The sequence below is a fragment of the Bison bison genome, unplaced genomic scaffold (assembly GCF_000754665.1).
Source record: "Bison bison bison isolate TAMUID 2011002044 unplaced genomic scaffold, Bison_UMD1.0 scf7180017857213, whole genome shotgun sequence".
Lineage (NCBI taxonomy): Eukaryota > Metazoa > Chordata > Mammalia > Artiodactyla > Bovidae > Bison > Bison bison.
Window position 1 is genome coordinate 129,879 of NW_011487786.1, and position 14,283 is coordinate 144,161.

The 14,283-nt window shown below is 38.5% G+C and overlaps 2 protein-coding genes across 2 annotated transcripts; both read right to left on the reverse strand.

Annotated features, from left to right (window-relative positions):
- Positions 1 to 396: 396 nt before the first annotated feature.
- On the reverse strand, positions 397 to 1,341 carry LOC105003310 (olfactory receptor 52H1). Its single transcript, XM_010860372.1, has one exon. The coding sequence runs from the start codon at positions 1,339 to 1,341 to the stop codon at positions 397 to 399; it is 945 nt and encodes a 314-aa protein (XP_010858674.1).
- An 11,686-nt stretch (positions 1,342 to 13,027) lies between these two features.
- LOC105003366 (olfactory receptor 52H1-like) lies at positions 13,028 to 13,963 on the reverse strand. Its single transcript, XM_010860505.1, has one exon. The coding sequence runs from the start codon at positions 13,961 to 13,963 to the stop codon at positions 13,028 to 13,030; it is 936 nt and encodes a 311-aa protein (XP_010858807.1).
- Positions 13,964 to 14,283: the final 320 nt, after the last annotated feature.

Below are 14,283 nucleotides of genomic sequence, written 5' to 3' on the forward strand. Positions count from 1 at the left end.
TAATTTCTTTCATCAATGTCTTATAATTTTCAGTGTACAGGTCTTTTGCCTCCTCTGCCTGATTTATGCCATCCTTCATACCGATGACTGACATCTCATGATTTTCACTTTTCTTAAGGAATATGCAATTTTGTTCAAGGAAGGCTTTCCTAAAAACCTTATTTAGATCTACTTTCCTCTAACAGTCTCTCTCCAAAGGCAATGCATTCAACATTTTGATTTGTCATCAATAAATATAGAAGCATCTCTTTCCTATAGATCATGCCATTTTCTTAATATGCAAAATCACTTGTAGACTGTTCTTGCTTTAAATAGCATTTGCTTTTTTAAAATTCTTATGACATCAATATATACTATAAACTTATCCTAGCTTTTCCATTGCTCATTGGAACATTATTATGTCCTCTTGGTAGAAAACAAAATGGTGACCTTCTCTCTGATCTGCTTGGTCTTCACTCCATAAACAACGGGGTTGAGTGCAGGTGGGATAACAATGTAGAGGTTGGCAAACATGATGTGGAAAGTGTGGGAGACATTGTGTCCAAAGCGGTGGGCAAGGATGGAGAAAAAGGCAGGTGTATAAAACATGAGGATGACAAAGACATGGGAACCACAGGTGCCCAGGGCCTTCTGGCGGGCTTCTTGGGAGGGGAGGCGGAAGACAGCACAGAGGATGAGTGTGTAAGAAACGGCAATGAGGATCACATCTGAGATGACTGTCATGATGGGAACACAAAAGCCATACCAGATGTTGATGGAGATGTCCGCACAGGCGAGCCGGGCAACACCTATGTGCTCACAGTATGTGTGTGGTATGATGTGTGTCCTACAGAAAGGCAGTCGTATGAGCAAGAATACAACCGGCAGGATGATGCAGAAACTACGAAAGGAGATTCCCACCACAATCTTGATGATGGTCTTGGGGGTCAAGATAGTGTTGTATCTCAAGGGAGAGCAGATGGCCACATAGCGGTCAAATGCCATGGCCATCAGGATGGCTGAATCCAGGACGAAGCTGTAGTGGAGGAAGAACACTTGTGTGAGGCACCCTGGGAATGTGATCTCTCGAGCCCCAAGCCAAAAGATACTGAGTGTTTTAGGAATACCAACTGTGGACAAGGTGAGGTCAGTCATGGCCAGCATGGAGAGAAAGAAGAACATGGGTTCGTGAAGGCTACGCTCCACTAAGATTAGGTAGAGAAGGATGCAGTTTCCCACAATGGCTACAATATAGATGATACAGAAGGGAATTCCAATCCACACATGGGCTTGCTCCAGGCCTGGGATCCCCACCAGAATGAAGGGTCCTGGGTTGTCACTGCTCAGGTTGAAAAGGACCATGGCAGACCAGGATGGCACAAGTCCCAGTTCCTGAAGACAGAGGGTGGTAAATGTTAGGCTCATTTGAGTCACCCTCACTTCCAACAGCTCATTATATATCCCGAAAAATAAAATGACTAATTATAATTCAAAATGAGATACTTTGTAGTGAAGAAAGATTGTTAGGAAGTTGGCAGGTAACATGCATAAGCCACACAGTTTCATATATATTAGAACATACAGTTACTTTACCTAAAGAGACTATCTTATTTATTCTGGCCATGCCTGATGATTTATAGGGCTTTTCCAGGGAGTTTTCCATATTGGCATCAATCATTCTTTTGATTATTCAGGGTACCTCTGTTACAAACTATCAATTTACAGGACATATTTTTCTAAGAGTTGGTGGATTATAGTTTACATGACTTTATGGACATCATTAAGGGATTCCCAGGGGCACTAGTTGTAAAGAATTTGATTGTCAATGCAAGAGACTTAAGGGATGCGGGTTCGATCCCTAAGCCGGGAAGATCCCCTGGAGGAGGGCATGGCAATCCACTCCAGTATTCTGGCCTGGTGAATCCCATGGACAGAGGAGCCTGGTGGTCTACAGTCCATAGGGTCACACAGAGTCAGACACAACTGAAGCGACTTAGCAGGCATGCATGGTCATCGTTAGTTAATATCAACTCCTTCTGTCATTGTCCCAAGCAATTATTCACTCTTTTCAAGCTTCATGGTGACTGTGCTTCTTCAATTTGTGAAGTCCACATCACTTTTTTCCATTCAAAATCCTCATTCAGTTTAGCCAACACTGTCTGAGTTCCTATACTATGCTGAAAAACAGGTGCAACTTAAATTTAAAAATCCCATACACTTCAGCTCATGGATTCTTGTTCCTCCAAAAATACTGTTTTCCAGAACTCAGTAAATTATACAGCTTTATACTATCCTAATGCTTTGGACTTAATAACAATTTTGATCAAGATTTCTATCCAAAATAATTATTTCTTTGTAAATGCATATTCTATTTGATAGACATGTCCGCTGCAGGATATATACTATCTTAGATACACACATAAGTAGTACTTAAAATTTCAAGAATGCCTTGATCTATACTCACATTCTCTCATATGTTTTACCATCATATATTTACCCACACATAATTTTACACAAACCTGAAATCCCTCTTCCCCCCTCTCTCTCACACAAACATACACATATCTACACATTACTACACATACAAACTCATATGCACATACCGTACACACCTATAACAAACACGAATGCTAATATAAAAAATACTGCATGATTGGATTGTGTCATTGCCAATTTTCTTTGTAAATTACCAAAATCTTGACTCTGGGAATAAATCTTTTAAAGACCAGGTCCTTGAAGTTTTCCTATCTGAAGCGACATGTATGGACTTGGAAGGTGTTAAGCTAAGTGAAATGAGTCAGACGGAGAAAGACGAATACTGTATGATATCACTTATATGTGGAGTTTAAAAAATACAACAAAGCTGTGAATATAATAAAACAGAAGTAGGCTCACTTATATAGAGAATAAGCCAATGGTTACCAGTGTGGAGAAGCAGGGAAAGGGGCAATATGATGGTTGGGGAGTGGGAGGTACAAGCTATTGGGTATAAGAGGTTACAAGGATATATGGTACAACGTGGGGAAAATAGCCAATGTTTTTTCTTACGTGGACCATTTTTAAAGTTTTTAGTTTGTTACCATATTGCTTCTGTTCTATGTTTTGGTTTTTTGGCTGAGAGGCATGTGGGATCTTAGTTCTGGACCAGGGATCAAACCCACACCCACTGCATTGGAAGGCGAAGTCTTAGCCACTGGACCAACAGGGATGTCCCCATATAACTGTAAATAGTTTGTAATCTTTAAAGATAGTATAAAAATTGATTCAGTTCCCAGGCGGGAATAAAGATGAGCTGTCCCCTTGAGGCCAGGAGAGGAGAGCAGTGAAGGTGATGCGGCAGCTGTAGACTCTCAGTTTGCAGGACAAAGATGTTTGTGACTCAGCTGCTCAAAGTATTATTAATGAACAAATGAACATTATGCACAAAAATAATGCTAGGTTCTTCAACATTCCTGATCCAGTAATGCATCTATGTAGAAAATGATTTCTATTCTAGGGATAACTAACCACAGCAAGGCCAGGGACTTCCAGGATCAGCACTAAGAGAAAGCTTGTGATAGCTACATGCCTCAGACTCCTAACCTGACAAGGTCAAAACGCATTCTCAGCTTTATCCCTACAGGCACTTTTTTAGCACATTCTTAGGCCCAGTTCACCATACCTTCCCTCTCCCAAGCCAGCACTTAGTGTTGACACTCTTCTGCTTTTGCCAAAGAAAAATCAGGTGCTCTGTTCTTTCTGACCTTCCCTTATCTATAAGCAAAATCACATTTCTTACAGAAACTCAAACTCTCCTTTAGTGTCTCCGGAATTCATATGTTCTGGGTCCTGGGAACACAGTGCAGAGTTCAGACAGTGGCCCACAGACCAACCCCTTACATGCTAAGTGTGTGCATCCTCTGTCACACCTTCACTCGGTTCTCTTACCCACCAGAGGCCTAGAACTCACCCATGGCCAACAGTAGAGATTTAATTAGGATATGCAGCCTTTGTGCTGAAACCCCTCTTCTGCGCTGCTCACACACTCAAATAATACACGGCACCAGCACCCAGAAACCATATACTCTGAATCACAGCTCTTCCAGCTGGTCTGAAATCATCTTTTCTTCAGACATGTGTGAAGAAAGGTCTTCTCTAGTTTTTATATTTTCATGCACTCAAACACAACAGATGTTTCTACAGTCATGCAGAAACATTTACAGACACACACACGGGCACACAAAGTTAGTTCTGAGGCTTGTCGTTTCACAGCTCAGACAAATCTACAATGTGGGGCCATCTACCAAACAGCCTGGTCTTCTCAAAATGTCAATGCCATTAAAACGGTTGGGTACTTGGAGGAGGAAAATACTTTTCTAAAGTAAAATAAATTTTAGAGAACGCACAAGCAAATGCAGTTCTTGAATGAATTCTATTTAAATAAACCAGAAATAGAAGATAACATATAATTGGTGAAATTTCAACACAAACTAGGTTTTAGAAGATATAAACAGTATTGATTTGATTAAATGTGATTATGATAGATACACACACACACATACATGTACCCATATTATTTCAATAGCATATTGGCACAGAGTGGCAGTAGAACCAGAAGGTTTTAATATCAATTCCATAATTTTCTAGCTGTGTGAACTTGGGCAAACTTAGTTGAACTATATGATCCTTCGATTCTTCATTTTTGAAAAGGGCCTAATATCTAATTCTTTGTTACTTTTAGGACAAAATTAGACATGTCCCTCAAACTACTCCTTATTTCAGTGTCTGACACATAGTAAGCGCACAGTAAGATTTACTTTTTTATTGGATTATATTTTATATCATCTGGATGATCCCCAACAGTCAGATCACACAGTGAAGAAGAAAACAGAAATAGACAGATGTATAAAAACTGACAAGAGTATCCAAACACTTAAAACTACTCCTCAAGTTAGGGCTGTGGGTCCTTGCCACAAATCTAACAGAAGTTGCCTGAATAGCACTTACCGTGGCCATTCTTAACCCAGATGTTTATCTATTCTAATCATTTGGAGCATATATCCAAGTACAGGAGACCATAAACCCAGCTTAAAAATCTGAGTTGCTTGGAAAGAAAGTTGTAGTGCTCGGTCTGTGACTCCTAGAATGTGGAATCCTGAGCTTTTCACTCACTCTTTCTCTCCTAATTCCAACCAACCCCCTTTAAATAACCAGCACTCACCTAGTTTGGTTATTGGGTCAAATGGAGAGAATAAAGATTATGATGATAGACACACAGAAAATCTGCAAGAGGACCAAACACATCACCCAAAGAACTAAGTGGAGGAGGAAGGAAAGGACTAATAGACAGGTTGATCTCCTTATTTATTTATTTTTTCCTGGTCATTGTTCAATGAGGGGAAGAGGTAAAAAGTTAGGGCCTGAGGGACTCTAACACCTTCTTTTCTCACTCTCAAGGGAAGAGGATAAAGAAGACTATATTAACCCTGCCTGGGTCTGTGAGCTAACACTGTTCAGGGTATGTTTTTGTTTTTATATTTGCATGTGAACTCTGTGACTATAGGTATGTGGCCATGTGTGCCCACCTATCAGGCCACCTAGGTTTCAAGGTCATGCCATCACCATATAAATGACTTTGAACAGGAAATTGACATATATTATATAGTCCCTACTTCTAAAGATTATGGCTTCCTTGGTGGCTCAGTGATAAAGAAGCTGCCTGCCAATGGCAATACAGAAGACCCAGGTTCGATCCCTGGGTTGGAAAGATCCCCTGGAGAAGGAAACGGCAACCCACTCCAGTACTGTTGCCTAGGAAATCCCATGAACAGAGGGGTTCAGCAGGCTACATACAGTCCATGGGGTCACAAAGAGTCCCCAGCTGAGCATGTATGGCCTCTAAGATCTTGGCAAGGAGATCCAAGATCAGAAGATCTCAAGATTATGTAAGGATTTACAAATTAGGACAAAAACGTGGGACATTGCCTATGAAAATACTTAGCACAGTGGTGGATTCACAGTGGACCTGTTAGAAGGATGAGATGGCTCACCTCAGATAATCTAACACTGCTTTTCAGAGTGAGGCCCCAGGATCTGCATTACTAAACTCTACAATGAATTTTTGAGTCTTTTATTTTCCCCCAGAGGACACATATATACGTAGATGAGAGCATAAAAACTGGAAAACAGGAAAGTTGGTTGGAACTCCCACATGAGGACAACATGAGAAATGGTTTTTGAGTATCAAAGAGGGCATCCTATTTGGAACATCTTTGGCTAAATATCCCACTTTAGATTCAAAGCTATTGTGTCCCAGACTGCATTCATAACACCCCAAACCCATTCCTTTCAATGTTCCTAAGCTCTGCGAGTGTCACACTTCTCTACTTACATGAATTTTTTAACCAAATTACTGTATAATACTGTTTCCCCTTAAACATCTTCTGGATCCATTCTCACTCTGTCTTCCTTCGATCTGCCTGTTGATACTGTCAGGCTTTCTGGGGGCTCAGATCTCAATTTAGAACTAAGAGGTGTTTCTCCTACAACTCTAAGGACCAGGTCAATTTTCCTGAGTTTGGTAAATCTAGTCTTTCTGTCTTAAGTTTACAAAGACATTCAGCGATAACTCTCAAAGTGAGCTTTAAAATTGCTCATATTTTTGTTTTTATCTTATCCCTGGGCAGGTTTTCTTCTGGTTGGACACTGAGTACAAATAATTCCATTTTCAATGGCTATTTTTATATATATAACATTGAAAGACTATTGAAAACATCAGTCAAATGCCTACCAGAGTTTTCTCTGAGGTACTGTAAGTCGAATTTTCTTGAACCAGAATTCACATAAGAAAAGTATGTACATTTAAGTCACAGAAAATTCCAAATCTTACCTTTGGTGTCATCTGTCCCTTTATGAAGACATCTGTCATTTCTGGCTATTCATTAGGTGCAAAAGAACTGGTTACAGGTAGATTAAGTGAGTTTTATATGAACACTTGGTCCTTACAAAAGGTTATGTAGAACTTACAACTTAATGTTTCCATAACCTGATGTTATAAAAAGAGTTTTCTAGTGAATCAATTATTGATTTCTACTGAATTAAAATAGGAATATACTCTGGTGTCCCGGCCCTCTTTATTTATAATTCATACCCTAAAAATTTGAATTACATCCCATCCTTCATGCCAACTTAAATAACAGCAACACACCAACTATAATTTTACATGTAAATCTTATGGTTCTGTTAGCATGATCTAGGAGAGCTGCCTTAATAAATAGCTGGTCCTGCTACATGCAGGAGTACAAATCAACTATTTTAAAATGAAAGTCTCCAAAATTCAATTACTATCATACATTAACAATTTCTTTAACTAGAAATTGTGTTATTCTTTTTTAAATGATTAAGGGATTAAGCAATTAAATGAAAGTGGAAATTTCCTTATCCTTTTTTATTATTTTTTACATGTTAATTTTGGCCCCTATCAATTACTTGGACTCCCACTTAGCTATTTTGTACAATAAAATAACTCTGTGAATCTGAGTTATTTCACAAGGACTCAGCCCCAGAGACAGGCATTCTATTGGATCATTTCTAACTGACATTGGCTGTGCCTTTTCATCAGGCTACTGAAGGCGGTAGGTTTTTCTTTTGGTCTCACCACATCCAGGTGCGTGAGAATGGGTGGTTGTTTTATCCAGTGACCTCCCTCTCCATTCCTCCCTCAAAACTATCCCAAACCCCATCATTAAAACAAAAGATTTATATATAATGTTTTATAATACAATTTGGGGCTTTGTTGCCACCTTACTTAAAGTTTCTATAGCTTTAAATTTTTATTAAAATATTAAACAAACTTCTTAAATGATCTGGATTTTTGTACCTTCTGCAGTCTCACTTTTTTTTATTCCCTCTACCTATAGCCACTCCATCCCCATCAGTTTCCAGTTCCTTTAAAGCACTGAGCCTTTTTTCAACTGTGTCTTTATACATACTAATCCCTTTGTTTGTTTGTTCTCAAAAAACAAGCATACATTTTATATATGACATAAAAATAATAAGCAAGTTTATTCATCCATAAATGTCTGCTTTTCTTTTTTCCCAGTTTTATTTAGGTATAGTTGACAAATAAAACTGTAGATATTTAGGGAAGTCCTTAGTGGTCCACTTATTAGGACTCTGGGCTTTCATTGCTATGGCCCAGGTTCAATCTGGTTGGGGAACTAAAATCCAGCAAGCTGTATCACGTGGCCAAAAAAAATATTGTATATATTTAAAGTGTACATGGTAGCTTTATATAATATACATTATTAAATATTTACCACAATCAAGTTAATTAACACATCCATAAAGTTACATATTTGTGTGTGTGTGTGTGTGTGTGTGTATGTGTGTGTGTGTGTGTGTGGTGAAAATATTTACAGCCTACTCCCTTATCAGAATTCAAGTATACAATACAGTATTATTAACTACAGTCATAATACTGCACATTAGACCTCCAGAGCTTATTTATATACAAGCTTATAGCTGAAACATTGTACCCTTTGATCAACATCTCCCCATGCCTCCCAATCCCCATTGCACTCTCTGTTTCTATGTGTTCAACTTAAAGAAAAAAAATCTTTTTAGTTCACATATAAGTGAAACCACACAGTATTTTTCTTTTTTTCTGTATGGCTAATTTCACTTGGCATGATACCTTTCATCAGTGTAGATCACAAGCAGTAAAATGTTCTTCTTTCTTGTGGCTGAACGATATATCATTGTGTGTGTGTAATCTCACTTATTTATTTTTGCTGATTTTACCTGTGCTTTGGCTATCATCCAAAAAATCATTGTCAGGATCAATGTACAAGTGCTTTTTCCCTTTGTTTGCTACCAGGAATTTTATAATTTATGCTCATATGTTTAAAACAATCTATTTTGAGTTCAATTTTGTGAATAATGTAAGATCAGAATCTAGTTTTATCATTTTGTTTGTGGATATTGTTTTTCCAATACCATTTATTAAATAGATTATCCTTTTCCTGGTGGCACAGCTACAAAGAATCTGCCAGCCAATGCAGGAGACACAGGTGAGGCAGGCTCAATCCCTGGGTCAGGAAGATGCTCTGGAGGAGGAAATTGTAACCCACTCCAGGATTCTTGCCTGGAAAATCCCATGGACAGAGGAGCCCAGCTGGCTATAGTACATGGGGTCTCAAGAGTTGGACATGACTTAGCCACTAAATAATAATAGCAACATCCTTTCTCTATTGGTGCCCTTGTGGACCATATATGCGAGGACTTATTTCTTGGCTTTCTTATCTGTTCAATTGATCCATATATCAGGTTTTTGTGCCATTCTATAATCATTGTATAATCAAATAGTAATCACTTGATTACTACTGCTTTATAGTTTGAAATCAGGAGTTGTGTTGTCTCCAGCTCCTTCTTTAGATTGCTTTGGCTCTTCAGGTCTTTTGTGGTTTCATACAAATTTTAGGATGATTTTTCCTATATTTCTGAAAAATGCCATTAGAATCTTAATAAAGATTGTATTGAATCTGCAGATGTCTTTGGGTTGTATGAAGACTTTAACAATATTCATTCTCCCCATGCAAGAATATGAGATATCTTTCCATTTACAGATATTCCACTTTTTGAAAGTTTGCTTCATACTCCTTTACTTTTACAAAAGACACTTTAGTAACTATTTTCATCAGCTGAAAGAAATCTGAAGAGAACTATTGTATTGTAAGAAAAAAAAGTGAAAAGCAATAATCATGTTCAACATTTGTTTTGCAACCAGATATTATGGAACAGTGCACACCCAGAGCAGCAAGAGTGGTCCTACCAATCTCCTTTCCCAGGAATTACTCTCAGTATCTCAGCATCAAGTCATCATAACTTAGAACTGTGTCATTGATCATCTATACTGTATCTCAACTTATTTTATGCATCTGTTGGCAAGATGTGTCTTAAGGTAATTTTTGCTTTAAGCCATTTTGGCTTATGCAAAGTTTTATAGAAATGCTCTACTTTTGAATAATGGGAAAACTGGTCTTCATTACTTTTATAAATGTTTTATAATTTTCAGTGTACAGATATTTCACCTCCTCTGCTTAAATCATGCCATCCACCTTCCCCTGCTTGCCTGACTTCTCATGATTCTCATTGTTCTTAGAGAAAATTTTCTTTCTTTCAGGTCGGGCCTTTTGAAAGCCTAATTTGAAGCTGCTTTCCTTTGATAGTTTCTCTCCAAAGGCACTGCTTCTAACATTTGGGTTAGTTTCTGTCCATTTTAAAACCTAATGCAATCTGAAATTACATGTTCATTTGGGCGTTTTTATGATCAAGGTTTTTTTCCATCACTGGATAACAATTTCCACTAAATGGGGGACATATCGATTTTGTTCAGTATGATGAAAACAATACCTAGCCCAGTGTTTCAGATATTAAATTTTGTGTCAAGCATTTTGCTAAACATTGTTGAATGAATGAATAATGATTGCTAATGTCCACTTAGTACTCTGAATGCCCCAGAATACATGGACTAAACGAGGCTTAAAGAGACTAGCATTATATTACCTCCCCACTAAATTGTTCAGTTCAGTTCAGTTGCTCAGTCGTGTCCGACTTTCTGCGACCCCATGAATCGCAGCACACCAGGCCTCCCTGTCCTTCACCAACTCCTGGAGTTCACTCAAACTCACGTCCATCGAGTCAGTGATGCCATCCAGCCAACTCATCCTCTGTCGTCCCCTTCTCCTCCTGCCCCCAATCCCTCCCAGCATCACAGTTTTTTCCAATGAGTCAACACTTCGCATGAAGTGGCCAAAGTACCGGAGTTTCAGCTTTAGCATCATTTCTTCCAAAGAATACCCAGGGCTGATCTCCTTTAGAATGGACTGGTTGGATCTCCTTGCAGTCCAAGGGTCTCTCAAGAGTCTTCTCCAACACCACAGTTCAAAAGCATCAATTCTTCCGTGCTTAGCTTTCTTCACAGTCCAACTCTCGCATCCATACATGACCACTGGAAAAACCATAGCCTTGACTAGACCGACCTTTGTTGGCAAAGTAATGTCTCTGCTTTTCAATATGCTATCTAGGTTAGTCATAACTTTCCATCCAAGGAGTAAGTGTCTTTTAATTTCATGGCTGCAGTCACAATCTGTAGTGATTTTGGAGCCCAGAAAAATAAAGTCTGACACTGTTTCCACTGTTTCCCCATCTATTTCCCATGAAGTGATGGGACCAGATGCCATGATCTTAAATGTTGAGCTTTAAGCCAACTTTTTCACTCTCCTCTTTCACTTTCATCAAGAGGCTTTTTAGGTCCTCTTAGTTATTACTAAATGGTAAGTTAAGGTGTTCTAATGATCTGTACTGGAATAAGGGACTGAAGAATTCCATGAAATTACATATTCCAAATGAATGTGATTAATTACATAACTTTGTGCCTTTTCTCTAAGAGGTCTCTGAAGATACCGCTTTCTGCTCGTCCTTTCAGAAATAAGTAGTTTTACTTCTCTGAACACTTGACTGGCTTCTAATGTATAGATGCTGTGAATTATGCAACTAAATCATGCTTAACTCTCACATAACCTAGAACTGAATTCTTGACCCATGTGCAATGAGAGAATGGGAATTCATGGTATGTGGAAACTGTATTAGCTACTTTTTTTATTTTTAAAAAAAATATCTTTCTCAGTTTTTTTGTTTGTTTGTTTTGTTTTACTTTTACTTTCTCTGCTACTTATACCTCATAGTATTTTTATTCTGCAAATAATTTTGGAAACAACATATGTGCCTGTGTCCCACAGTAAAAGAGCATGCAAACTTGAGTCTCTGAGTCCAAAGAATGTATCTTTCATACTAAAATTCTATGTTGAGAATTACATAGAAATGTAAATCTAGTGACATGTGAGTGAAGGGGTAACATCGAGGTGAGAACGCAATCCAGAATTTGAGAAACCGTGTAGAACTCTGATATTTTTATTCAGATGAAGAGTGATGAGTGTTTGACCCTCTGTGGTAAGGGGAGGGAATGCTCACTCTGGACTGATGAATCTAGAGGTTGTTTAGAAAAAGCAGTAGGATTTAAGGTCACAGTAAATATGGGAGGATTTCAGACATCAGCTACCACTGGCACCCATCAAACACCAAAAATTGTTATTCCTTGACTGATTTAGTGACTGAATGACTCACTATAACCAACTTAAGCATATTGGATTTGAAAAGACAATGAATAATGTAAACAGAGATACGTTTTTGCCATCAGACTACATTTCTTTTGGGATATAAGAATAAAGAAGAGACTTGGAGCTAGCAATTTTTCTAATTGGTCAAGTTTCAAACCACATCTTAATCTGTACATACTTTTTCATCTTATTGGCCATGGGAATTTAGCTTCCTCTGTATATTCTTACTTAGAGGACTGTACCCACCCCAACTAGCTTGGTTTTTTCATGAGATTGAGTGAAAAATGAGCTTTGGGTTTCATCATCACCTTCTCCCTTGATCTAAAATAAACATCTGCATCCTCAACTTAGTCATTCATGATTATTTGCCATTTTTTTCTAGATAAACAATGTTTATGCACCAAGAACATGCCAGAAGCCATACTTGATGCCATCCGACTGAAGTATCCAAACTAAAAATCCAGAACCTCACAGAGTGTCATGGTAGAAGTCCTTTGCTCTGCAAGTCATAGAAACTACTATGATGTATAAATCTGAAAAAAATCAGATTCTTTAGAAACGTCTTTATAGAGAAAAAAAGATGCTGATTATTTTATTGTTTTTCATTTAAAATTTTACAATCAGCTTGGGGAAATAAAAAGAAATTTAAAATTTTTTGATTCCTAAAATCAAAAAGTTTCCTAGACTAAAAATTTGTTTTTTTGTAGCCGGAATGGCAGAGAAGATTTCTGCTTAAAATAATAAAGAAACAAAAAAAATCACACTTTTGATTAATAAGAAATTTTTTTATCAGTCCCTTCTCTGGGGTCAAAGTGACAGATTTAGTCTTTAAAGTGGACTAGGGACTTGCCCCTGCCACCTAGACTTCAGGCATGTATCAATGGGACCTCTTAGGGTAAGAGCAGAAGAATGACTTTCTCTCGTATCTGCTTAGTCTTTACTCCATAGACAATAGGGTTCAGGGCAGGTGGGATGACAACATAGAGGTTGGCAAACACAATGTGAAAGGTCTGAGAGACATTGTGTCCAAAGCGATGTGCAAGGATGGAGAAGAACGCTGGTATATAGAACATGAGGATGACACAGACATGGGAACCACAGGTGCCCAGGGCCTTCTGACGAGCATCCTGAGAAGGGAGGCGAAATACAGCACAGAGGATAAGGATGTAGGAGACAGCAATTAGAATCACATCTATAATCACTGTCATGATGGGAACACAAAACCCATACCAGATATTGATGGAGATGTCAGCACAGGCTAGTCGGGCAACACCTATGTGCTCACAGTACGTGTGAGGGACGTTATGTGTCCTGCAGAAGGGTAGACGATTTACAAGGAAAACACATGGGACAAAAACACAGAAGCTTCTGAAGGAGATTCCCACAGCAATTTTGACAATGGTCCTGGGGGTCAGAATAGTGGTGTATCTCAAGGGTGAACAGATGGCCACATAGCGGTCAAATGCCATGGCCAGCAGTATAGCTGAGTCCAGAACAAAGCTGTAGTGCAGAAAGAATAATTGTGTGAGACAGCCAGGAAAGCTGATTTCCTGGGGACCAAACCAGAAGATGCTCAGAGATTTTGGGACACAGGTGGTAGACAGTGTAAGATCAGTAATAGCCAGCATGGAAAGGAAAAAGAACATGGGCGCATGAAGACTGTTCTCCGTTGCAATGAGGCAGAGAAGGACACTATTACCCACAATGGCCACAAGATAGATGAGGCAGAAGGGGACGCTGATCCAGACGTGGTACTGCTCAAGTCCAGGGATCCCCAAAAGGGTAAAGGAACCCGTGTTGTAGCCAGTTAGGTTGTATATGGCCATTGAAATCTGATTAACAGGTTCTGTGTGCTAAAACAAATTATATGTAATTAACATATGCCAAGAAATAACCTCCCTTTGCTATTAACAGCAATGCTTATCTTCTCTAAAAAGATTCTAAAATACTAGTACTCCTGATACTAAGCACCAGGTCTCTCCAAAGTCTTCTTCAAACTGCATAAAATGTTATTTCCATTTTAATGACTGAGTTTTGCCTAGGTTAATGTAATATATTGCTGTATAGATATGAGTATAGAGAAAAATAATCTAACTATAATCTGAGAAAAAAGAGAATTAGAAAATTAGGGCATTATTAAACAATT